Here is a 27,369-nt window from a genome sequence, read left to right on the forward strand (position 1 = left end):
TTTAAGGAGGGAATTCCAGAGCTTAGGGCCTAGGCAGCTGAAGGCACGGCCGCCAATGGTGGAGCGATTAAAATTGGGGATGCGCAAGAGGCAAGGATTTGGAGGAGATGAGAGATCTTAGAGGGTTGCAGGGCTGGAGGAGGTTACAGAGATAGGGAGGGGCGAGGCCAGGGAGGGATTTGAGAATAAGTATGAGAATTTTAAAATGATGGGAGAAGGGGACTCGGTGTGAGTTAGGATACAGGCAGCAGAGTTTTGGATGAGCTCAAGTTTATGGAGGGTGGAAGATGGGAGGCCAGCCAGCAGAGCATTGGAATAGTCCAGTCTGGAGGTAACAAAGGCCTGGATGAGGGTTCCAGCAGCAGATGAGCTGAGGCAGGGGTGGAGACGAGTGATGTTACGGAGGTGGAAGTAGGTGGTCTTGGTGATGGAGCGGATATGTGGTTGGAAACTCATCTCAGGGTCAAATAGGACGCCGAGGTTGCGAACGGTCTGGTTCAGCCTCAGACAGTGGCCAGGGAGAGAGATGGAGTCGGTGGCTAGGGAACGGAGTTTGCAGTGGGGACCAAAGACAATGGCTTCGGTCATCCCAATATTTAGTTGGAGGAAATTTTTGCTATGTCGGACAAACGATGTGACATATGAGAGACAGTGGCGGGGTCGAGGGAGGTGGTGCTGAGGTAGAGCTGGGTGTCGTCAGCGTACATGTGGAATCTGATGTTGTGTTTTCAGATGATGTCGCCGAGAAGCATCATGTAGATGAGAAATAAGAGGGGGCCAAGGATAGATCCTTGGGGGACTCCAGAAGTAACAGTGCGGGAGTGGGAACAGAAGCCATTGCAGATGATTCTCTGGCTATGACTGGATAGATAAGAATGGAACCAGGTGAGCACCGTCCCACCCAGCTGGAAGATGGAGAGGCGTTGGAGGAGGATGGTGTGGTCAACCGTGTCAAAGGCTGCAGACAGGTCAAGAAGAATGAGGAGGGATAGTTCACCATGGTCACAGTCACATAGCATGTAATTTGTGACTTTGATAAGGGTCATTTCAGTACTGTGGTGGGGCGAAAACCTGATTGGAGGGATTAAAACATGGAGTAGCGGGAAAGATGGGCACAGATTTGGGAGGTAACAACGAATTCAAGGACTTTGGAGAGGAAAGGGAGGTTGGAGATGGGGAGATAGTTTGCAAGGACAGAGGGGTGTGATGACGGCAGATTTGATGGGGAGGGGGACAGTACCCGAGGAGAGGGAACCATTAACAATATCTGCTAACATGGAGGCCAGGAAGGAAAGTTGTGTGGTCAGCAGTTTAGTGGGAATAGTGTGGAGGGAGCAGGAGGTGCCATGGCCAAGATGATCTCGGAGAGGGCATGAGGGGAGATAGGAGAGAAACTAGAGAAAGATGCAATTTCAGGGCTAGGGCAGGGGGGAGCCATAGGGGAAATTTGGCCTGGTGGGCTAGAGGAAAGAAAAGAACATGGGAACAGGAGTAGGCCATTCAGCCCCTCGTGGCTGCTCCGCCATTTGATAAGATCATGGCTGATCTGTGATCGAGCTCCATATACCTGCCTTTGGCCCATATCCCTTAATACCTTTGGTTGCCAAAAAGCTATCTATCTCACATTTAAATTTAGCAATTGAGCTAGTATCAATTGCCGTTTGCAGAAGAGAGTTCCAAACTTCTACCACCCTTTGTGTTTAGAAATGTTTTCTAATCTCGCTCCTGAAAGGTCTGGCTCTAATTTTTAGACTGTGCCCCCTACTCCTCGAATCCCCAACCAGTGGAAATAGTTTCTCTCTATCCACCCTATCCGTTCCCCTTAATATCTTATAAACTTCGATCAGATCACCCCTTAACCTTCTAAACTCTAGACAATACAGCCCCAATTTGTGTAATCTCTCCTCGTAACTTAACCCTTGAAGTCCGGGTAAGTTTCTAGTAAACCAACGCTGCACTCCCTCCAAGGCCAATATGTCCTTCCGAAGGTGCGGTGCGCAGAACTGCTCACAGTACTCCAGGTGCGGTCTAACCAGGGTTTTGTATAGCTGCAGCATAACCTCTGCCCCCTTGTACTCTAGTCCTCTAGATATAAAGGCCAGCATTCCATTAGCCTTCTTGATTATTTTCTGCACCTGTTCATGACACTTCAATGATCTATGTACCTGAACCCCTAAGTCCCTTTGGACATCCACTGTTTTTAACTTTTTACCATTTAGAAAGTACCCTGTTCTATCCTTTTTTGATTGGAAGTGGATGACCTCACATTTGTCTACACTGAATTCCATTTGCCACAGTTTTGCCCATTCACCTAATCTATCAATATCGCTTTGTAATTTTATGTTTTCATCTACACTGCTTACAATGCCACTAATCTTTGAGTCATCGGCAAACTTAGATATGAGACTTTCTATGCCTTCATCTAAGTCGTTAATAAATATTGTGAATAATTGAGGCCCCAAGACAGATCCCTGCGGGACTCCACTAGTCACATCCTGTCAATGTGAATACTTACCCATTATCCCTACTCTCTGTCGCCTTTCGCTCAGCCAATTTCCTAACCAAGTCCGTACTTTTCCCTCGATTCCATGGGCTTCTAACTTAGCTAACAGTCTCTTATGTGGGACCTTATCAAATGCCTTCTGGAAGTCCATATAAATAACATCCATTGACATTCCCCTGTCCGCTACTTTAGTCACCTCTTCAAAAAATTCAACCAAGTTTGTCAGGTACGACCTACCTTTCACAAATCCATGCTGGCTCTCCCTGATTAACTGAAAATTCTCGAGGTGTTCAATCACCCTATCCTTAATTATAGACTCCAGCAATTTCCCCACAACAGATGTTAGGCTAACTGGTCTATAATTCCCCGGTTTCCCTCTCCCTCCTTTCTTAAAAAGCGGAGTGACGTGCAATTTTCCAATCTAGAGGGACAGTTCCTGAATCCAGAGAACTTTGAAAGATTATAGTAAGGGCATCTGCAATCTGCTCACCTACTTCCTTTAAAACCCTGGGATGGAAATCATCTGGTCCTGGGGATTTGTCACTCTTTAGTGCTATTATTTTCTTCAAGAAGCGACAGAGGCAGCTGAACGGATGGTCTCAATCTTAGTGACAAAGAAGTCCATGAGCTCCTTGCAATTTTCGTTGGAGGAGGGTGGAGGGGGCAGGGAAGAGGAGTTTTAGAAGACAGTTTATAGTGGAGAAGAGAAGCCATGGGTTATCGAAAGGCAATCATAAAGGCGTTTGTCAGAAGGGGGCTACAACACATAAAGAAGGTAATCTTCAGTGGTATAGAGCCTCGGTCAGACCCCATCTGAAGTGCTGCATTCAGTTTTGGGCACCACACCTCAGGAAGGATATATTGGCATTGGAAAGGTTGCAGCACACATGCTAGGCCTCTCTGGTGATGGCGAAGCAGCTCCATTGAATACAACGTGAGTTTAACTTCAGACTAAACTGATAGCTATTCTGGATCTGCTCAATTACAGAAAAACAGGAAACTAGCTGGTTACCCCATTGCTGCTTGGTAATGCCTCCTTATTGATGACGTCACTGGAGCAGACTACCAGCATGGACAGCTAACTTGGCAGATCACCGTGGGGATGAGAAATTGAATTCTTTTGAAACATCAATTAATACTTTTCTAGCCACTTTTATCAATATAAAATGAGGAATAGCTTGAACAACTCTGGGATTTTCCTTTCCCTTTAAGGACAGAAATGAAGAATGGTCATTCAGGTGAGGTATGGGGTGTTGCCATAATCTGTCAGTTGCTGACTTTAGGAGAGCGGGAGTAATGGGAGGAAACTAGATGTAAAATTAAAGTATTGAATTTATATTCAAAATGATCGTACCATATTTGCAGCTTAATTGTGCTGTTCTCTTTTATCTTGACAGTTTTTACCCTGAAATCGATGCCTAAAAGAAAAAAGTCAAACTAAAATAAATTGATTCAGTGTGACATCATATATATTGTCCACAATGTTCCACTAACTATATGCAACAGGGTCGAGTTCGACTCGATCCGCCTGGCATAAACGGGGAGGTAACAGCCTGAAAATGGCATTGAGTCACTTACCCACCCTGTTTCACTGGTGCTCTGGCCGCCGCGATCTTGTGTAGGGTCATTTTTTTTATTTGTTCATGGGACGTGGGCGTTGCTGGCAAGGTCAGCATTTGTTGCCCATCCCTAATTGCCCTTGAGAAGGTGGTGGCGAGCCGCCTTCTTTAACCGCTGCAGTCCGTGTGGTGAAGATTCTCCTACAGTGCTGTTAGGTAGGGAGCTGCAGGATTTTGACCCAGCGACGATGAAGGAACGGCAATATATTTCCAAGTCAGGATGGTGTGTGATTTGGTGGGGAACGTGCAGGTAATGTTGTTCCAATGTGCCTGCTGCCCTTGTCCTTCTAGGAGGTAGAGGTCGCAGGTTTGGGAGGTGTTGTCGAAGAAGCCTTGGCGAATTGCTGCAGTGCATCCTGTAGATGGTATACACTACAGCCACAGTGCGCCGGTGGTGAAGGGAGTGAATGTTTAGGGTGGTCGATCGGGTGCCAATCAATCGGGCTGCTTTGTCCTGGATGGTGTCAAGCTTCTTGAGTGTTGTTGGAGCTGCACTCATCCAGACAAGTGAAGAGTATTCCATCACACTCCTGATTTGTGCCTTGTAGATGGTGGAAAGGCCCTGGGGAGTCAGGAGGTGAGTCACTCACCACAGAATACCCAGCCTCTGACCTGCCCTTGTAGCCACAGTATTTATGTGGCTGCTCTAATTAAGTTTCTGGTCAATGGTGACTCCCAGGATGTTGATGGTGGGGGATTCAGCAATGATAATGCTGAGGGGAGGTGGATAGACTCTTTCTTGTTGGAGATGGTCATTGCCTGGCACTTGTCTGGCCCAAGCCTGGATGTTGTCCAGGTCTTGCTGCATGCGGGCACGGACTGCTTCATTAACTGAGGGGTTGTGAATGGAACTGAACACTGTGCAATCATCAGCGAACATCCCCATTTCTGACCTTATGATGGAGGGAAGGTCATTGATGAAGCAGCTGAAGGTGGTTGGGCCTAGGACACTGCCCTGAGGAACTCCTGCAGCAATGTCCTGGGGCTGAGATGATTGGCCTCCAACAACCACTACCATCTTCATTTGTGCTAGGTATGACTCCAGCCACTGGAGAGTTTTCCCCCGAATTCCCACTGACTTCAGTTTTACGAAGGCTCCTTGGTGTCACACTCAGTCAAATGCTGCCTTGTTGTCAAGGGCAGTCACTCTCACCTCACCTCTGGAATTCAGCTCTTTTGTCCATGTTTGGACCAACGCTGTAATGAGGTCTGGAGCCGAGTGGTCCTGGCGGAACCCAAACTGAGCATCGGTGAGCAGGTTATTGGTGAGTAAGTGCCGCTTGATAGCACTGTTGACGACACCTTCCATCACTTTGTTGATGATTGAGAGTAGACTGATGGGGCGGTAATTGGCCGGATTGGATTTGTCCTGCTTTTTGTGGACAGGACATACCTGGGCAATTCTCCACATTGTCGGGTAGATGCCAGTGTTGTAGCTGTACTGGAACAGTTTGGCTGGAGGCACGGCTAGTTCTGGAGCACAAGTCTTCAGCACTACAGCCGGGATGTTGTCGGGGCCCATAGCCTTTGCTGTATCCATGAGACAAAAGTGCCCACCTGCTTTAGGCAGTAGGTCACTTTTAATATAAAAATCGGGGTCCTATAACGCACATAGGACCCTGATTGCAATTTTATGGAACAAATTGGCCGAGTGTGCGCCACACACGCTTCATGCATTTGCGTCAGGCTTTGATCGACCTAACCAGCGGCCCTTAAAGGGTCTGCCGGAGGCCGTACAGAAAAGCGCCCTAGGAAATGTTTTTTTTTTGGTGGCACCAGGTTCACTCTGTTGGCCCATCCAAAGCCCCCACCCCAGGATCAACCCCCTCCCCCCAGGATCGCCATCCTCCCCAGGCTCCACCAGTCCATGACAAGTTTTTCTTATGAGTGGGCTCCAAAGTGGTGGCGGACGAAGCAGTGGGGCCCATATTGGATAAGGTGCCAGTCCATGCAGATGACTTCCTACCCGTGACAACTTGCTTGTGGGCAAGATCAAAGTTGAACTGGTGCTGGGGAAGAAGTAACTAGGATTGCCACTTGCTCAATTGTTCACCAGCCAGGAAGATACATTTTGGACAGAGTATGATCAAAAGTTGGAATGGTTGCCCAGGAAGAGTGGTTGAGGCCAAGACACTAGACTCATTCAAGAAACAACTAAGTACAAGAATTGGAAGATATTCAGGTTGGTATGCTGAAAAGTGGGAATTTATAGGCTGAAATGTCTTTTCCATCTGAATCTATCTTGAGACTCAATGAGCCCGATATTTACGGGGAGGCGGGAGGGAGTGGGGGCGCAAGTCAGTGGCCGGGGAGCCCAGAAATACCAGGAAGGCAGAGGTCCTGCCGAATTTAACAGCAGGACTGCATTAGAATTTTTTTACTCTATTTCCTGCAATAGAAGGCAGTAGCCAGGGGCCGCCCCACCTAGAAGTTCTAGCATTGGTGGGGGAGGCTCGGATTGCGGCAGAGAGGGAGTGAGGTAGAGATCGCAGTGGGGAGAGATAGAGATCGCGGGGGGAGAGATGGAAGAGAGATCGCGCAGGGGAGAGATCACGGGGAGAGATCGCGGGGGTGAGAGATGGAGATGAGATCGCGTGGGGGAGAGGTCGTATGGGAGAGGTCACGGAGCGAGATGGGGTGGACTGAAGATCGCGGGGTAGAGATCGCAGGGGGGATAGAGATCGCGGGGTGAGAAATGGGGGGAGGGGCGGTGGGGGGGAGAGAAGGGGGGGGGGCTGAAGATCGTGGCGGGGGGGGGGGGTGGTGGAGGTCGGCCGATCACGGGGAGGGAGAGATCACGGCAGAAGGTTTGCTTGCCGGCCCTGGGAGAACTCCTGCTCCTCCTGGCCTACAAGCTGTACTGGAAAAGCACTTACCTGCTGGATCCGGCAGCTCCCGTCTCCCTTCAACTTCCAGGTCTCCCAAGCCCTGGGAAACCTGGCCCACAGCCGTTAAATTCAAATGGCTCCCAAAATCTGAGGAACGGAGTCTCATTAAATATTATAATTACAGAACCACCTCTCCAGAGCAGGTTACTCGGATGCCCTCAACGCAGTTAAACCGGAAGTAGGTGCTTTCGTGGTGGGTCAGGGTTGGGTTTCACATTTTTACCAATTTAACCCCCCGACCCTCTCTCGTCTGTCATGAAGGGTTTAAATTCCCCCCAATGTGAATGCAGTCTCAGCAGAGCTCCTTATAAATGAAGAGCATTGTGGTTTTGTCCCTTTTGTCCTGTCATGTGCACCATTAATCCTTCACATGCATTAACAACATCAAATGGTATTGAAGGATTTCGAGTGATTTTTGCCATAATGCTCAGCATTGCTTTGAGGGTCTGTCTTTCATGTTGTGCATGAGCAACATAACAGTGAACTGCTAGATGCTGAAGGCAGATTTTAATCATGTGATAGACAGTTTATATAAGTTAGACTAGGGTTGTAATTACATCAGCTGAGAGGAAGAATCCTGAATAGACAAAATGCAGTCCATCATCCCATTGAATAAATGCAAAAAAGCTGGAAATATGTAAGGTTAGTCAGCATCTGAAAGAGAGACACATTAGCATTTCATGTGAAAGCTTTCACTGATAAAAGGTTCTATCTACAATGTTAACCTTACTCTTTGAGATGCTGACCAGCTCATTGTGTACTTCTAGCATTTTTTGTTTTTATTCCAAATGTCCAACTTTCACATTTTTTCTTTTTTGTCCCAGGAAATAAGTACGATGGGGAAGGGTTAGTTTTAGATAAATCGATATTGTCATATTGCAGTAAGATATTGCCTATGTCTCACTGCTATGTAATATAATCTTGTCTGGAACTATACAGACCCCTGTAGCAGTTGTACCACACCCCAACATGCCCAGTACTTACACACTTCAAAAGATTACAAAATAATTATGGATGAAGCCCATTTTAGTTCACTGATGCAGAAAGAGCTTGCATTGTGGCATCTAATTATTTCTTAAATAGTTCCAGGATTTCCTATCTTATGCTACAACTTTGAGTCAAGCCTGAATCTTAAAAAGCACACTGAAATGGCCTCTGAATCCAATTTAACCCAGGAATATCAGCTCTTTCTTAAAAACAACCCAAAATACAGTAGATTCATCATCAATCAGACAGTGAATGGGAAGTGAGACTACAAAATTCTCTGGTCTCGCATACCCAATTTGTCTCCTGCTGCCACAAATAACCGTTGCACTTGGCACATAAGGCTGTTTTCTGCCTATTAATAAGTACAACGTGTGCCCATACAAAGTTTAAAAGAAAATGAAACTCCAACAAATTTAAAAAACATAAATTTAGGAAATCATTTGTATTAAGAATGCTTGCTGAGAATGGAAGCTCCGATTCCTGTCACAAATTCTCGATTTATTGTTCCTATTGGATTAAATTTAGATCTATATGGAATCTCTTTTGTTTTGAGTAAAGTTTAAACCCATTGGGGATAATTTTGCCTTTGAGTGATATCGCAGAAAGTCAAAATAACCCCCATTGTGTTTGGCTCTTTTTCATTATTGCTGTTGAACCTCTGTCTTCTATAGTCTCCCCAAAAATCAGGATAATGGCCTAAATTTGGAATTAGAGAAAGAACTTGTACTTTTAAAGCACCTTTGGTGACCTCAGGATGTCCCAAAGTGATTCCTAGCCGATGGAATACATTTACATTGTAGAAACTGTTATAATGTAGGGAAACGCGGTAGTCAATTTGGTCACAACAATAATATGATAAATATCCAGATAATCTGTTTTAGTGATGTTGGTTCAGGGCTACCAGGAGAACTTTTGAATTGTGACATAAAATCTTTTATGTCCACCTGAAAGAGCAGATGGGTCCTCACTTTAACATCTCATTCAAAAGATGGCATCGCCGTCAGAACAGTACTCCGTCAGCCTAAATTATATGCTCTAGCTTCTGGAGAGGGATAGGCAGAAAAACACTCCTGCGCCAATTGAAAAGAAAATACCACGCTGTAACATTAATACCAGAAAAAGATAATTTAACAAAGAACTTGCACAACCAGTAATAACATCACTAATGGTTTATAAGCAGATTAAATATCACATTGATAATCTGAGGAGGGCAACTGCACAGTTCACTAATATCCTTTGGGGAAAGAAACCTGCCACCCTTACCTAGTCTGGGCTATATGTGTCCCCAGTTCCACACCAACATGGTTAACTCTTAACTGCCCTTTGAAGTGTCCTATCTAGCCACTGAGTTGTATCAAACTGCTAGAAAGGTAAATAAGAATAAAACCAGATGGATCACTCGGCCGTGACCTAGGAATCGAATCAGGACACCAAAAAGGCATACCCAGCTCAACTGACTTTGCAAACATCTGGGGACTGTTGCCAAAGTTGGGGGAGCTGTCCCACAGACTAGTCAAGCATAGTCATACTCATAGAATTGTACCCAGACTCCTCCAACACCATCCCATCTATGTCCTATCCTACTGGCAGGACAGACTCATCAGAGGTGGGGACACAGTGGTATAGAGTCAGAAAGCCTAACATAGTCACACTCATAGAATCGTACCCAGACTCCTCCAACATCATCCCATCTATGTCCTATCCTACTGGCAGGACAGACTCATCAGAGGTGGGGACACAGTGGTATAGAGTCAGGGGCGGGGAGTGGCCCTAGGAGTCCTAAACATTGAGTCTGGACCCCATAAAGTCTCACAGCTTCAAGTCAAATATGGGCAAGTAAACCTCCTGCTGATTACCACCTACCGCCTCCCTCAGATGATGAATTAGTACTCCACAATGTTGAACACCACTTGGAGGAAGCACTAAGTGTAGCAAAGGCACAGAACATACTCAGTGTCCATCACCAAGAGTGGCTGGGTAGTACCACTTAAAAACAACCCAAAATACAGTTGATTCAACATCAATCAGACAGTGAATGGGAAAGGGTTCGTTATTGTCATATTCCACTGACCAAGTTGGCCGAGCTGGGCTTGCGGCAGTTGATGAGAGAACAAAGATAAGGGAATAACCTACTTCACCTTGTCCTCACCAATCTACCTGTCACAGGTGTAGCTGTCCATGACAGCATTGGTAGGAGTGACCACCATACAGACCTTGTGGAGACCAATTCCTGTCTTCATACTGAAAATACCCTCCATCGAGTTGTGTGGCACTACCACTGTGCTAAGTGGGATAGACTAAGAATAGATCTAGCACCTCAAAACTGGGCATCCATGAGGTGCTGTGGGTCATCAGCAGCATCAGAATAGTATATCATCACAATCTGTAACCTCATGACCCCGCATATCCCTCACTCCTCCATTACCATTAAGCCAGGTGACCAACCCTGGTTCAATGAGGAGTTTACAAGAACATGCTGGAAACAGCACCAGGTGTACGTGAAAATGAGGAGCCAACCTGGTGAAGCTACAACACAGGACCATAATGCATGCTAAACAGCAAAAGCAGCATGCTATAGGCAGAGCCAAACGATTACACAACCACTGGATCAGGTCAAAGCTCTGTCACCCTATCACATCCAGTCATGAATGGCGCAGGACAATTAAGCAACTAACGGGAGAAGAAGACTCCATGAACATCGCCGTACTCAACAGATGCAGAGCCCAGCACATGAGTACAAAAAAACAAAGCTGAAGCATTGGCAACCATCTTCAGACAGAAGTGCCGAGTGGATGATCCTTCTTGGCCTCCTACTGAGGTCCCCGCTATCACTGATGCCAGTCTTCAGTCAATTGTATTCACTCCACGTGACATCAGGATCAGTGCACTGGACACAGCAAAGGCTACGGTCTCCGACAAAACCCCAGCTGTACCACTGAAGACCTGAGTTCCAGAACTAGTTACACTGTTTCAGTACAGCTACAAAACTGGCATCTACCTGACAATGTGGAAAATTGACCAGGTATGTCCTATCCACAAAAAGCAGGACAAATCCAACCCGGCCAAATACCGCCCCAATCAGCCTACTCTCAATCATCAGCAAAGTGATGGAAGGAGCTGTCAACAGTGTTATCAAGCGCCACTTACTCACCAATAACCTGCACACCGATGCTCAGTTTGGGTTCTGCCAGGACCACGGCTCCAGAACTCATTACAGCCTTGGCCCAAACATGAATACAAGTGCTGAATTCCAGAGGTGAGATGAGGAATGACTGCCCTTGACATCAAGGCAGCATTCGACCGAATGTGGCATCAAGGAGTCCTAGAAAAACTGAAGTCAATGGGGATCAAGAGAAAACTCTGCAGTGGCTGAAATCATACATGACACAAAAGACGACGGCTGTAGTTGTTTGAAGCCAATTATCTCAGCCCCAGGACATCACTGCAGGAGTTCCTCAGTGCAGCGTCCCAGGCCCAACTATCTTCAGCTGCTTCATCAATGACCTTCTCTCCATTATAGGTCAGATGTGGGGTTGTTAACTGATGATTGTAGTATTCATCTTCATTTGCAGTTCATCAGATAATGCAGCAGTTCATGCCCACATGCAGCAAGACCTGGACAAGATCAGGGCTTGGGCTGATAAGTGGCAAGTAACATTCGCACCACATAAGTGCCAGGTAATTACCCTCTCCAACAAGAGACAGTCTAACCACCTCCCCTTGACATGCAACAACAACAACAACTTGCATTTATATAGTGCCTTTAACAAAGTGAAACGTCCCAGGGCGCTTCACAGGAGCGAGCATCAAACAAAATTTGACACCGAGCCACACAAGAAGATATTAGGACGGGTGACCAAAAGCTTGGTCAAAGAAGTAGGTTTTAAGGAGCATCTTAAAGGAGAGAGAGGTAGAGAGGCAGAGAGGTTTAGGGAGGAAATTCCAGAGCTTATGGCCTAGGCAGCTGAAGGCACAGCTGCCAATGGTGGAGCGGTTAAAATTGGGGATGCGCAAGAGGCAAGAATTGGAGGAGCGCAGAGATCTCATAGGGTTGTAGGGCTGGAGGAGGTTACAGAGATAGTGAGGGGCAAGGCTATGGAGGGATTTGAAAACAGGATTAGAATTTTAAAATCGAGGCGTTCCCAGACCAGGAGCCAATGAAGGTCAGCGGGCACAGGGGTGATGGGTAAACGGGACTTAGTGCGAGTTAGGATACGGGCAGCAGAGTTTTGGATGAGCTCAAGATGGCATTACAATCACTGAATGCCCCCTCATTGATATCCTGGGGGTTGCCATTGACCAGAAACTCAACTGGATCAGACACATAAATGCAGTGGCAACCAGGGCAGGTCAGAGGATGAGTATTCTGCAGTGAGTGATCCAACTCCTGACTCTCTAAAGCCTGTCTAGCACCTACAAAGCAGAAGTCAGGAATGTGATGGAATACTCCCCACTTGCCTGGATGGGTGCAGCTGCAACAATACTGAAGAAGCTTGACAAATGTAAAGAATCTTACAACACCAGGTTATAGTCCAACAGTTTTATTTGAAAATCACAAGCTTTCAGAGATTATCTCCTTCGTCAGCTGACGAAGGAGATAATCTCCGAAAGCTTGTGATTTTCAAATAAAACTGTTGGACTATAACCTGGTGTTGTAAGATTCTTTACATTTGTCAACCCCATTCCATCACCGGCATCTCCACATCACGAAGAAGCTCGACACCAACCAGGACAAAGCAGTCCGCTTGATCGACACCCCATCCACTGGCTTAAAATCCACCCCCTCCACCACCAGCGTACAGTGGCTACTGTGTGTACTGTCTACAGGACGTGCTACAGCAGGTCGCCAAGGCTTCTTCGGCAGCACCACCCACACCCATGACCTCCAACACCTAGATGAACAAGGGCAACAGGTGCATGGGAACGCCATCACCTCCAAGTCACACACCATCCTGACTTAGACATATATTGCTGTTCCTTCATTGTTGCTGGGTCAAAATCCCGTAACTCCCTACTGAATAGCATTTTGGGAGTACCTTCACCACACATACAAAGGCTCACCACCTTTTCAAGGCAACTAGAGATGGGCAATAAAGGAAAATTTTGTAGGGCTATGGGGAAAGAGCAGGGGAGTGGGACTAATTAGGTAGCTCTTTCAAAGAGTAGGCAGAAAGACAATGGGCCAAATGGCCTTCTTCTGTGCTGTAAGATCATATGATTCTATGAAATGCCTGCCTTGACAGCGACACCCACATCTCGAGAATTAATTTTAAAAAGTAGAAGTTGTAGTGCCAGAGAAGTTTTGTAACGACATTCATAAGTGACAGTTTCACATTATATATCAGGGCAGTTTTCAGATAATTACATTCCTGACCACAGGAAACTTTAAAATCTTGTACAAAATAATCACAGCTTGAGCTTAAGCAGTAACATAATGCCACCTAGTGGCAACATTTGGACACAACTCATCACATTGTTCAGAAACATTCATATACAACGAGTTACATTGAACTTATCGGGGCACAAATTGCTTGCAAAATAACACTGAGCTCAACAGCGCTCACTGTTGTTAGTGGCAAAATGGAGGAGCAAGTTCCGGCGCTCGCACGTGCGCAGTGAAACGCGGAAATCCGGAACTTGCTCCTACTGGTTCACCGGCGATATGACAGCTTTGAATTAAAGGTATATCACCGACTGCAATCAGTGAAATCATTGAAACAGCGCCAACTTGCTCATCTGCCCAGCTGGAAAGTGACTAATATCGCCATAAAACAGTTACGCTTAAAAATACCAGTTTTAATAGACTTAATGACTGCCAAACAACTAAAAATTTACTTTTAAAAATGTAGAGTTTTATTACTCCTTATTTTATTAGTTTTTGGTGATTAAATAAAAAAAAATTTAAAATTAAAACATTAATTTTTTTTTACTTTTCCCTTCTGTCTCTTTTATTTTATTCAATTATTTCTTACCCTCTCTTTTTTTTGCTGTTTGCAACTTTTTTTTAACAATGATTTTAAGGTTGCACCTTTCACTTCCTGGTTTCACATTGGAAGCCTGCAGAGTTTCGCAATGTGTCAAAAATGCTGCAATCTGATTGGTCGAGGGGAGAGTGTGATCCTCTTGCTTCTCCCATAGGTCCTAGCTTCGCTTAAACTGACACTGGGCTCTTCTCTGCTTCCTATTTAAGGAAGTCTCCGAAGTAAAGACCGCAGTAAGTTACTGGGTTAGTATAATTTTATAGAGCGGCAAGCACTGTTGGTTCACTGCTCCGAGCAATTTCTGCTCCATTTTATCACTTATTATGTAAGCAAATGTGGTAACTATTTTCCACACAACAACATTCCACAAACAGCAATTAGTAAGAAACACTTCTAGTTGATTGGTAGGGTTCCCAGCTATGGTTGGACGTATTCCTGGAGGTTTCATCACATGACCTGCCACTTCCAACCGCCACGCCCAGTCAAAATGCCTTTCTTCCTATCTCCAATATTTTTTATAACTAATACAAAAGTGTTCAAAGAAAATGAAAAAACACAATCTTTTTCAATGCTCCTATGATTTTTCTCCTGGGTTGCTCGCAGCAGTGTCCAAGATATTAATCTTTAATTCCTGGAGACTCCAGGACAATCCTGGAGGTTTGGCAACCATAGAGGCAGCTCGGGAGCACTCCAATGAACTTTTAAAATATATCAGCAGGCATCAAGCACACAGATGCCAAGTAATTAAATACTGGCAAAGAAAGATCAAGTGGCTCATAGACGCCATCAGGAGCTGTGGATATTGTAAGTAAAATGTAACAAAAAAATTTTTACAAATCAGTGCAATGGAGCTTCAACAAAGGGCTCCCGCAAAATTTTTTAAAACTTTGAAGAACATCGACAGTCATCGGGATGCACAGATACAAGAATTAAAATACAGGCAGAATTATACCAAAGGCTCCATCAGGAGCTATGAACATTGCTAAGTATATAAATAATTAGAGTATGGTGGGACAGCTCCACTCTAAGAGTATTTCTGTAATCCTACTGCTAAAACAAGACTTCCAGCATGACCAGGTACTTTTTAAGAAAAGAGCTTGATTCTCCAAAGCTTCCGGAACAGCATATCAGGTAAGAAAATAAGGGAGCAGGTGAAAAAAATTGATTAGTAACTCTACATATTTTCCTAAACAGTAGATTTAATGGGCAAACACTTGAGCAGTTATGGATAAAGGGGTGTAGGGGATAAGAATCTAAGGTGAAAGAGAACACCTGTGGAGAGTAGATGACAAAGGGGACCACAGAGTCAAGCCAAAATAAATAAGAATACCTGAGGGAAGTAAAAAGTAAAATAAAACACTGAGAGAAGTGAAAATTAAAAAGGGGCACCAGACTGAAATAAAATCAAAAGGGACACCTGGAATTTAAAAAGAACTAAAAGAGAACAACAGGATAAATACAACAAGAAAGGGAAATAGCCAAGAGAAGTATAACTAATATGGAGACCATAAGGTGTATTTGCTATATGATGCTCACAATGACAGAGTCAAATACAATAGAGCAGTGAAGAGATGCAAAAACTGTCTGTTAATCAGTAAGCTTAAAGAAAGAGTTATGGCTTTAAAGAGCATGGTACAGGAACTTACTATGGCAGACAGAAATTAGGGCATTTTTGATGGTCAGTGGAGCCACCTCAGGATTGCGTCAGACCATGAGAGTGATCTGTCAAGGACTGGAGCTGGAGAAGAATATAATCAGGCACAGTATTTAGGAGAAAATGACATAGGAACAAATAATGTGGTGGCCTTAATAGCCACATATATGAGGATTGCTCAAAATAGAGGATGCAGTGATGTTTTCTGGTATGTATGTTTTTCCAGTATGTGGGAAAGGCAAGGAATTCATCACAAAAATGAGGAAGTAAATGAGTGGCTGGCAGCACGGTGTTTGTGCAACAATGCTGCCTTCATAAATAACTGGGAATTCTTCAAGAATAAAAATACTGCTATAGAAGAGACAGACTATACCAGTCTCATATAAAATTCTAACAGGACTAGACAGACTAGATGCAGGGAGGATGTTCCCGATGGATGGGGAATCCATAACCAGGGGTCACAGTCTCAGGATACAGGGTATGCCATTTAGAACCAAGATGAGGAGAAATTTCTTCACTCAGAGGGTGGTGAACCTGTGGAATTCTCTACCACAGAAGGCAGTGGAGGCCAAGTCATTAAATATATTCAAGAAGGAGATAGATATATTTCTTAATGTTAAAGGGATCAAGGGATATGGAGAAAAAGCGGGAACAGGGTACTGAGTTAAACCATCAGCCATGATCATTTTGAATGGCGGAGCAGGCCCGAAGGGCCGAATGGCCTACTCTTGCTCCTATTTTCTATGATTCTATGATTCTATGTAAGGACAAAAATTCTTGTGAGGTACATGGAAGCAGCAATAGAAAATCATTTAAACTAGACAGAGAGGGCAGGGAAGAAAAAAGGGTCTCAGATGAGATAGATCATGGGGTAGAAGGTAGTCAGCATTCAGGTATGGACTAGAAACTCTAGAACTTGCCTACAAAACAATGCTGCTTTCTGAGCACCATTAATTTATTGAGTCCTTTGAGAGTGTGCAAAGAACCTTGCAAAGTATGACAGATAGTACGGAGGGGTCCATCACCCCTACCTATGATGTTTGATCATTTCACAAAAGTGCAGTCGACCCTAGAGCACTTAGCACCTCCAGGGCATCCGTAGAGAAGCCCCATTTTAGCGGAGGTCCTAAGCATGACTAAGGATTCTCTCAGGAATTGTATAATTAATTTTATTGAGACTTTGGGCTCCAAAGTCCTTGAGTTGATTCTGTCTAGATTCACCACACTGGTGAGTCATCTGGACAGGACCCTGACAAAGGGCTTCAGCAATTTCATTGTAGCACCCACATAGATGGCAGACATGTTGAGGGAATTCCCAGCAGCAGGGACATGGCAGAAGTAGGCACAGATGAATTCTGTCAGAACTCATATATGTCACATAGCCACTCCACTCAAATGATCCAAGTAGAACCAGAAAGCAAGCAGGCCCAGGAAGCCAACACAGTATCATATATAGCACCTGCAGTTGCAGGACGATTTTATTACCCTGCTCAAGGAGATAGCAAGCCACCCATGCCCCAGGAAGCCTTCATGGACATCCAGCAACCAGTCAGCTCACTTTTTTCTCCCACTAGGATAGCACCTAAAAGAAACCTTAGATTAGGTAGCAGAAGACACTCACCATACATAGTCACAAAGGGGAAGATCCTGGGTCAGAAACACTGATGCTGCACAAAAAAGCTCTTGCATAAATACATCTTTAGAATTTGGAATTGAACTTTGTGCTGGAAAGTCTTTTGTCTTGTAACACATTTCTGCTTCAACAAAACTTGCAGCAAATAAAAGTGGTCAAGATGGGATTTCCTTTAGGGGTACTAATAGTGCTACATGATTTGGATGAAAAAGATGATTTCATGAGGAGGCAAAAGGTCAGCTACAATTCCATTTGAGGCATCATGTACACACCTATTCTTAGCCCAGGACCACATTTACAGACCAATATACACCTACCTCGTCATCTCAGAGGAGGCTTGGCTTTGCTACTTTCACTTCACAAGAAAGCCCATTAGTGAGCTATGCCATCTTCACCAGAATTACCTGCAGACAACTTTGGCAACAGGGACAGCGCTTCCTGTAGCTATGTAGGTCACCACTTATTAAGTTTTTATGTTACTGGAGCCTTCCAAACTACCACAGAAGGGCATTTGCCAATTCAGCCAAACTGCTAACCACAGATGCATCAAACAAGTGACAGACACCCGTAATTTGCAAAGCCAGAATTAACCTTCATCACTTTCACTGTGAAAAGGATGAATCAGACTGACAGGGCACAGAGCTTTTACTGGATCGTGGTGTTGCCAAGATTGCAAGGCATCATAGATGGCCTTCATGTGTAAGTCAATGTCTGATATCTAGGAAGCACCCATGATGCCTTCATAATGCAGCAGGACACCATGCCTGAATTATATGAAGACCCAGGGAGATTGGATGGATAACTGCTAGGTGAGGAGGACTAACCTTTTTAGCCCTGGCTGATGAAATTCTAGCCCCCCACCCACCCCCGAGTAATCCCTGCATAGTAGCTAAATGGGAATACAGTGATATATGTGTCTCAATCAGAATTACTATTGAGCACATCATTGATATGCTCGAGCAAAGATTCCCCTGCTTGCACCAATCAGGTAGGGACTTGCTGTATACTCCAGCAATAGTTTCGAAAATTATCATTGTCTATTGAATTTTACATATCTTCACTTTACAAAGAAGAATAACTATTCAGCAGGATGAATGTGAGACCCAGAATTAACCATTGGCATTGGAGGAGGATGAGGAAGATGATGCAAGTCAGAAAGAACGGTGCACTAGTCACTAATAAAAAACTGCTTTCATAATTCTTAAACCCTGCACAACTAGTCTTGTCTGACTTATCAACACACAATAGCCCAATAATCACCATGTTATCCATTCCCATATACTCTATCATTCCTCTCATCTGCTGCTACCTGAATATGACCCTCCTCAGAAAGACATTCTGGACAAAGGTAAAATAAAATGTACTAAAGTTATTAACCTAATGGCCCAGATTTTGCTGGAATGGGGCATCTTGCGCCATGCCCCGTCAGTTAGATTTTTTCCCTCCCCCTTCAGCTCCAAAAGTTTCTGCCCTGGTAAGTTGCTGGAAGTGTGAGCTAATAGTGGAATGGCAAGGGCAACCTGGGACTTTGGTGAATGACAGGACCAACAGTCTATCTCCTTAACCAATGAGATTTAAAGATTGAGAAAGAAAGAGAGGAACAACGGAAAAGGAAAAAGGGTGAATTATAGTCAAATCAGGTACGGAAAGAGAAATAAAGAGAGGGAAAGAAAGGAATAAGAGAAGACTTAAAACTTTAATGGGAGCTGTCTACAGGCCTCCTGATAGCAGCAATGAAGTGGCAGAATGAAATAATTCAGAGATTAGAGAGGCTTGTAGCAAAAGCAGAGTTGTTTTGATGGGAGACTTTAATTTTCATATAGATTGGGAAGAGCAGATGGTGTTTATAGTCAGAATGGTAGTGAATTTCTTGAGTGCATTCAAGATAGATTTCTGGAGCAATATGACCTAGAACCAACAAGAGTACAAGCCATACTAGATTTAGTAATGAGTAAAGAACCAGACTTAGTTAATAATCTAACAGTAAGGGAATATTTATCTAACAGTGATCATAATATGGTTGAATTCAATATTAGGTTTGAAAAGGAGAAACTTAACACAGTTACTAAGATTCTAGATTTTGGTAAGGCTAACTTTAACGGGATGACAATTGTAAACAATTTTACAACACCAAGTTATAGTCCAGCAATTTTATTTTAAATTCACAAGCTTTTGGAGGCTTCCTCCTTCGTCAGGTGAACGATGTGAAATTTATTTTCACATCGTTCACCTGACGAAGGAGGAAGCCTCCGAAAGCTTGTGAATTTAAAATAAAATTGCTGGACTATAACTTGGTGTTGTAAAATTGTTTACAATTGTCAACCCCAGTCCATCACCGGCATCTCCACATCTTAACGGGATGAGGCAGAGACTGACAACAGCAAACTGGTTAAAACTGTTATTGGGTAAAACTACAGATGAACATTGGGAGGTGTTCCAAAAAAGAATTTAGCTTAATGCAGGACCAGTAAATACCCCTAAGGGGCAAAAGCTCTACTTACCAAATAAAACATCTATGGTCGACAAAAGAGGGAGATAACATAAAACCAAAGGAAAGAGCATACAAAAGTGCAAAGAACAGTGTAGATCCAGGGGATTTATAGAGATATAAAGAACAGCAAAGGAAGACAAAAAAGATAGTAAGAACTTCAAATAGGAATACAAAAAGAAACTTGCAAGGGATATCAAAATTAACACAAAAGGTTTTTACAATTATATTAAAAGAAAAAGGGTAGTCAAGGGTAATGTGGGTCCTTTAAAAACAGATGCAGGTAATATTGCAAATGAAAATAAGGAAATGGCAGACTTGTTAAATAATTACTTGTGTCAGTCTTCACAATAGAGGAAGAGGATAATAACTGACATTCCAGGGAAACTAATAACGAATCAAGGACTAGAACTCACTGAAGTTAAAGTAAGAAAACGGTATTACAAAAAATAATGGCACTAAATAAAGACTGACATATCCCCAGGACCTCATGGTTTCCACCCCAGGGTTTTAAAGGAAGTAGGTGAGAAAATTGCTTTAGCATAGTGGGCATGAAAAAATATCAGCAAGTAAAATCAAGGAAAACCCAAAGATGTTTTATAAATACATTAAGAGCAAGAGCATATCTAAGGAAAGAGTAAGCCTATTAGAGACCAAAAAGGTAACTTTTATGCGGAAGATTTTGGTATGGTCCTTAATGAATACTTTGCGTCACTCAGAAAGGCACGGAGTAATCAAGGACAGTTGGCAAGGATTTGTTAAGGGAAGGGTCGTGTCTGACTAACTTGATTGAATTTTTTGAGGAGGTAACAAGGAGGGTCGATGAGGATAGTGCATTTGATGTAGTCTCCATGGACTTTAGCAAGGCTTTTGACAAGGTCCCACACAGCGGACTGGTCAAAAAAGTACAAGCCAATAGGATCCAAAAGAGAGTGGCAAGTTGGATCCAAAATTGGCTCAGTGGCAGAAAGCAAAGGGTGTTTTTGTGACTGGAATACTGTTTCCAGTGGGGTTCCGCAGGGCTCAGTACTAGGTCCCTTGCTTTTTGTAATATATATATTAATGATTTGGACTTAAATGTAGGGGGCATGATTAAGAAGTTTGCAGATGATACAAAAATTGGCTGTGTGGTTGATAGTGAGGAGGAAAGCTGAAGACTACAGGAAGGTATCAATGAACTGGTCAGGTGGGCAGAAAAGTAGCACATGGAATTCAATCCGGAAAAGTGTGAGGTAATGCAATTGGGGAGGGCAAACAAGGCAGGGGAGTACACAATAAATGGGAGGTTACTGAAAGGTGTAGAGGAAGTGAGGCACCTTGGAGTGCATATCCACAGATCCCTGAAGGTAGCAGGACAGGTAGGTAAGGTGGCTAAGTTGGCATATGGAATACTTTTCTTTATTAGCCAAGGCATAGAATATAAGAGCAGGATGTATGCTGGAAATGTATAAAACACTGGTTAGGCCACAGTTCTGGTCACCACTTTATAGGAAAGGTGTAATTGTATGCGAGAGGGTACTGAGGAGATTTGCGAGGATGTTGCCAGGGCTGGAGAATTTTAGCTATGAGGAAAAATTGGATAGGCTGGGGTTGTTCTCTTTGGAACAGAGAAGGCTGAGGAGTGATTTAATTGAGATGTATAAAATCATGAGGGGCCTAGAGTGGATAGGAAGGACGTATTTCCTTTAGCAGAGAGGTCAATAACCTGGGGCATAGATTTAAAGTGATTGATAGAAGGATTAGAGGGGAGCTGAGGAAAAAAATTTTCACCCAGAGGGTTGTAGGCGTCTGGATCTCACTGCCCGAAAGGGTGGTAGAGGCAGAAACCCTCAACTCATTTAAAAAGTACCTGGATGTGCATCTGAAGTGCTGTGACCTACAAGGCTACGGACCAAGTGCTGGAAAGTGGGATTAGGCTGGATGGCTCATTTTCGACCGCCGCGGACACGATGGAACGGAAGGCCTCCTTCTGAGCCGTAAATTTGATATGATTCTTTTTCTTTATTCGTTCATGGGATGCGGGCGTCGATGGCGAGGTCAGCATTTATTGCCCATCCCTAATTGCCCTTGAGAAGGTGGTGGTGAGCCGCCTTCTTGAACCACTGCAGTCTGTTTGGTCCAGGTTCTCCCACAGTGCTGTTAGGAAGGGAGTTCCAGGATTTTGACCCAGCGACGATGAAGGAACAATGATATATTTCCAAATTGGGATGGTGTGTGACTTGGAGGGGACGTACAGGTGGTGTTGTTCCCATGTGCCTGCTGCCCTTGTCCTTCTAGGTACTAGAGGTCGCGGGTTTGAGAGGTGCTGTCAAAGAAGCCTTGGTGAGTTGCTGTGGTGCATCTTGTGGATGGTACACTGCAGCCACAGTGCGCTGGTGGTGAAGGGAATGAATATTTAGGATGGTCGATGTGGTGCAATCAAGCGGGCTGCTTTGTCCTGGATGGTGTCGAGCTTCTTGAGTGTTGTTGGAGCTGCACTCATCCAGGCAAGTGGAGAGTATTCCATCACACTCCTGACTTGTGCCTTGTAGATGGTGGAAAGGCTTTGGAGAGTCAGGAGATAAGTCACTCGCCGCAGAATACCCAGCCTCTGACCTGCTCTTATAGCCACAGTATTTATGTGGCTGGTCCAGTTAAGTTTCTGGTCAATGGTGATCTCCAGGATGTCGATGGTGGGGGATTCGGTGATGGTAATGCCATTGAATGTCAAGGGGAGGTGGTTAGACTCTCTCTTGTTGGAGATGGTCATTGCCTGGCACTTGTCTGGCACAAATGTTACTTGCCACTTATCAGCCCAAGCCTGGATGTTGTCCAGGTCTTGCTGCATGCGGGCTTGGACTGGTTCATTATCTGAGGGGTTGCGAATGGAACTGAACACTGTGCAATCATCAGCACACATCCCCATTTCTGACCTTATGATGTTGGGAAGGTCATTGATGAAGCAGCTGAAGATGGTTGGGCCTAGGACACTGCCCTGAGGAACTCCTGCAGCAATGTCCTCGGGCTAAGATGACTACCATCTTCCTTTGTGCGAGGTATGACTCCAGCCACTGGAGAGTTTTCCCCCTGATTCCCATGCATGTGAAACTACTGATAACTACTGATAACCTCCATGCCACTTTTTAGTGACCCTATAGAAAGGGTCTCCTAGTTCATAACCTTATGCTATGTTTCAGTGTTCCCTGAGGAGCAAATGTGATTGCAGGCAGCTGTTGTTCAATGAGGGCTCATGGGATGGAGGTAGTTGTATGTCTCTGGGTGCTGAGTCATAAAATGGCTCTGCAACAGCTATCTGAGAAGGTAGTGGCTACATGCACCCATCCTCTACCTGGCACTTCATCAATCCTTTAAAGGGGCAGCCTGATTGAACAGGTGTGACAGATCCCTGAAAGGAAGCTGGCTCATCTCTATCACATCCTGGCATGCCCCAGTTGCTGCGCACCCTCACACAATGAACAGACATCTGTGGCCACGCAGACAATAAGTTACCAGTGAGAAGAGTGATGTTCACCATCGAGGTTCTCCCAAGTTGAGCACGTCCAAACCTGTCTAATCTGGTGCCCAGGTACTTGTAAGTTTGAGCCCAAGCTTTCAATAGTCCAGTCATTATGTACTGAAGAGAAACACGTCTTGGATTGGGCCTTCTGTCCTTGGGCCTCCCTGGCAGATGGTCATGGAGTTGCCATAGCTTCCAATGTGCACTGTAGCTATGTAAATCCATGATACATGGCTGCAGACATGCACTGCTGCACATTCCCTGATAACCCTTACAGGCTGTTCAGTGCAGTCTCAAAAGATCTCATGAAGGCCATTTACTCATCCATCAACCTCCTTCTGACGGCTGGCCCAGTGGAGTACCAGTCTTTGACCCATATAGTTGAGGAAACAATGCCCATTGCTCCTGTTCCTCTGGTGCCATCTCCACTTGTTCCTCACTGATTATTTGCGCTTCACCTATGCTCTCTCCTCAAATTCTCTAAAGGCACCCTGGTGCAGTATCTCTGTTGGTGCCTGCAACAGATATAATGTATGTCATGATGTGCTGTGAACTGCAAATATCCTGAGTATCACTTGGGGCTGACACATCATCTTCGGAAGTCTGTATATAAAAGAAAAGGAAGATGTCAAAAGGGAGTGCCTTCTAACAGATATATTATGTGCCATGCTGCTGTTCTGCAAAGTATATCTCCTGAAAGCATAAACACATCCAGATTTTAGAATTTGGAAGAGCTAGACAACCAACCCTGTGGTCAGACTACATTCTTCCTTGTAAGAATCCATCAGAATGTAGCCTGCATGTATTTTCTGGCAGCAGTGTTGGTTCAGGGCACACAGTACAAGATTTATGGTGCCAGTGCAAGCTACTTCAGTGGCACATACAAAGTGTACCCAGCAGCTTTATTTCCATAAAAGCATGTGTGAAAACGGTGAACGGTTATCTCCAGGTTTTTTTGGTGCCTTTTCAAAGATGCCCCAGGACAAGTTCTGTTGGTACCATAATGTAATGTACCAATAGTAACCATCTGTTGAAATTAGGGTACACTCACCTTAGCACTCCTGATACATTAAAATTTCTTGTGCATTTGCTTCAACATACCTGGGAGACTGCACTCACTCTCTTAATAACCTTAATTCAGGCAGCTTGCACCTGTTTTCACAGGAGCTCTAAAGATGGACACCCTTCTTTGCCGCAACTCTTACAGCAGGGCCTCCATAACATCATCAAAAGGCATTATTTGACATTGTACATTTCTAAAAACTTTTAACAAACCAATGACTAAATATTCCAGTGAAAACAATACATCTGGCACATCAAAAAATTCTGTCCCATTTAGTGATGAGCAGCAGCACTTTAAGCACTGCTGCTATGCTGGCTTTCCAACTCCCAGCCAGTTATGTGCCTCCATGCAACTTGTTGCATATGTACAGAGTCTATTAAAATTAGTAGGAGGGAACAGCCTTGCAGTATATAGTGAGGCCAGCAGTCTGTAATCTTGGCCATGCTACTATTATTTTTGGAAGAGGAAAAACTGATCTTGTGCTTCTTTTCCTCAATTAACTTAGTTTTGATGTCATACATGAAGTTAAATTCTTGATGTAAAATATTTGGAGAAACTCATGGAAATCAGCTCTTTTAAATTCTTCTGACAATACTTGCCTATTGTGGGTAAGAATGAAGCATGGAAATTGTCCTCAGTTAATCTCTTTAATATGGCAGTTTTACCTACATTGGAGTCTCCCACCATAATGACTTTTGAAAGAATATCTCCAGATAGATTCACATCTTCCATTTTGAAGCCAGCAGAGTCACAGAGTAAACACCCTTCCACTGAAATTCATATACTTATTCAGAATTCCCACTTGAAGAGGCAACCCTTTCAATTAAGTACTTGTCAGATGGGCCTAACTTGAATAGACAGTTCTCAGTTTCTATTGGATGGAATAAGCCTGAATGGGCAATAGAGCCTCAATCAACAAGCCTCAGTTCCCTTGGAAAGACAAGATGAGTTTTCTCATCAGACAATATGGATGGAAATAGATAGGATGAGGATCAATGGATGATCCTGGGTTCTCTTGAATAAATAGGATGAGGCTCAATGGACAGCCCTCAGCTCATCAGTGAGCAAGACAAACCTCAATGAACAGGGCATGTGTCCATGGACAATGGTGTCTTAATGCACTGGGCAAGTCTCAGATGTATAGTCCTCAGTGCCTCAATGAACAGCAGTTAGTTCTTCAATGTTGAAGTCTGCTCTCAGTTCCTCCTTGTATTAGTCAGATCAAGCTTCAAATGTAAGCCTCGAGTTCCTCGTCCGATAGGAATGGATGGGGTCTAATGGAAAGCCCGGAAATCCTCTCTGCTTAGGACAGAATGAGTCTCCATGAAAAGTTCTCAGCTTCTCGATGGACTGGAAAAGTCTCAGTGAGATCAATTCCTCTCTGGATAGCACAGGACCAGCCTAATGGCAACTCTCATTTCTTCGCCGGTAAAGTTAGGACCAGTCTCAGTGGACAGGACATTTCGCAGTGTGCAGTCCCCAGACCCAGGCCTACGCGAATTCCACTCTCAGCACCTATTCCCAATGTAAATCGCAGAGCTGTACTTCAAAAACTGTTAAACGGTGCACCGAGCCCGGAGCGGTGCTGAACTTCAACAGGTCTGAGCCGCTGCTCGTTCCGAACCACGTGCTCCCTCTCGACGATCAACCGACGGCTCGCGAAAGTCTGCGCGAGCGGCAGTGAGCACGGACCGCCCGACAATCACAGACAATCGGCGTGGCCACGTCACAGGAGCGCGGGACTTAGGCACGAGTCAAGATAGGAAACTTGGACAAAACGAGAGGGGATTGTGGGGGTGGGTAACACAGTGGCAAAATAGCACTGCAGGTTAGCGAAAACATTTTCGCATTAATTCATATTTTAAATCGTTTTATGTCGCACTTAGATTGTGATAGCTCATTTTTAAAGACTCGTTTATCATTCATATTCTTTGCCCCTGTTCTGCAGACTCGCATTTCAAGTCAAGATAACAATCCAGGTTAGGCTGGATAGGGAATTGGATACATACTTGAAAAGGGAAAAAGCAGGGCAGTAGAACGAATTGGATAGCTCTTTCAAAGAGCCGGCAAGGGTACGATGGGCCGAATGACCTCCTGCGCTGTAAGATTCTATGATAGCAAAAAAAAATCAAAAATGATTGCTCTTCCCCTCTCCTCTGCTATAATATTTTCGCATAGAAAACATTTCAACCACAAAACGTGCCTTTGTTTTGCATTACTCCCTTCATAACGTAATGTAATACATTGCTTCGTGAAACGCAACAATATCTGGTGAAAGAAATGTTGTAAATACTGGAAGCTCTCAGGCAGCATCTGTGGCGAGAACAAAGTTAATGTTTCAGGTGTGGACCAAGGTTTTTTGTTTCCTGATGAAACCTGCTTAATATTTGCATATTGTAGTGATACCTTGTTCTTAATACCAGAGAGCCATAAAGTTAGAAAATGTATAGGCCATTTATGCGCATGATCATGCACAATGGGTGTGACATGAAGTTGGAAACCTGAATAACAAAGCGGTATCTTTTATTATCAAAAATGTGCAGTGCAGCTAAAATTTTGAGTTTATTGTCCCGCACAGTTTTAAAAAAAAATCATTATACTGTGTTGGCCATTAGGGAACTAGACTAACTAAAGGAGAACAGAGTGTTAAATCAACTGGAGATGCCTTTTTCCACAATTGAATATGCTGAATCATTCACTATAGCCACTGGTTCAACATGACCTATTTATTTTTTTTACAATTTTTGTTTTTACAAGTTTTTCAAGCATTAGAACTGACAGACCATTACTGTGGAAACAGAATGCTGCTTGGATGAGAGCACATTCCTGGCATTTCTCATCTGGTTGAGAATGATGTCGGAGAGCAGGCAGCAGTGCTTGATAATTTAAACATTAATTTCAAACTTGCTCCTCAATTCGAATATTTTCTGAAGAAGCTAATATCTGTTGATACAGCCAAATCAGAATGTTTAATTTTACCAAACCACCTGCAAAAATTCTGCTTATTTGACTGCCTTCAAGAGTATTTAACCAGATATTGATCTATTTTATAAAGAC

General features: G+C 44.1%; 1 protein-coding gene across 1 annotated transcript in view; it reads right to left on the reverse strand.

The window, feature by feature from the left end:
* The window catches only part of LOC137308214 (ras-related protein Rab-10-like), a 37,300-nt gene extending 11,431 nt beyond the window's left edge, over positions 1–25,869 (reverse strand). The window contains exons 1-2 of the mRNA XM_067977062.1: positions 24,912–25,869; positions 3,858–3,921 (exon numbers count right to left, since the gene is read on the reverse strand). Of these exons, the coding sequence (XP_067833163.1) occupies positions 3,858–3,921; positions 24,912–25,044 (197 nt within the window). The 5' untranslated portion in view covers positions 25,045–25,869. The remainder of the gene's footprint in view (positions 1–3,857; positions 3,922–24,911) is intronic.
* Positions 25,870–27,369: the final 1,500 nt, after the last annotated feature.

This window comes from Heptranchias perlo, chromosome 3, assembly GCF_035084215.1.
Source record: "Heptranchias perlo isolate sHepPer1 chromosome 3, sHepPer1.hap1, whole genome shotgun sequence".
In the NCBI taxonomy this organism is placed as follows: domain Eukaryota; kingdom Metazoa; phylum Chordata; class Chondrichthyes; order Hexanchiformes; family Hexanchidae; genus Heptranchias; species Heptranchias perlo.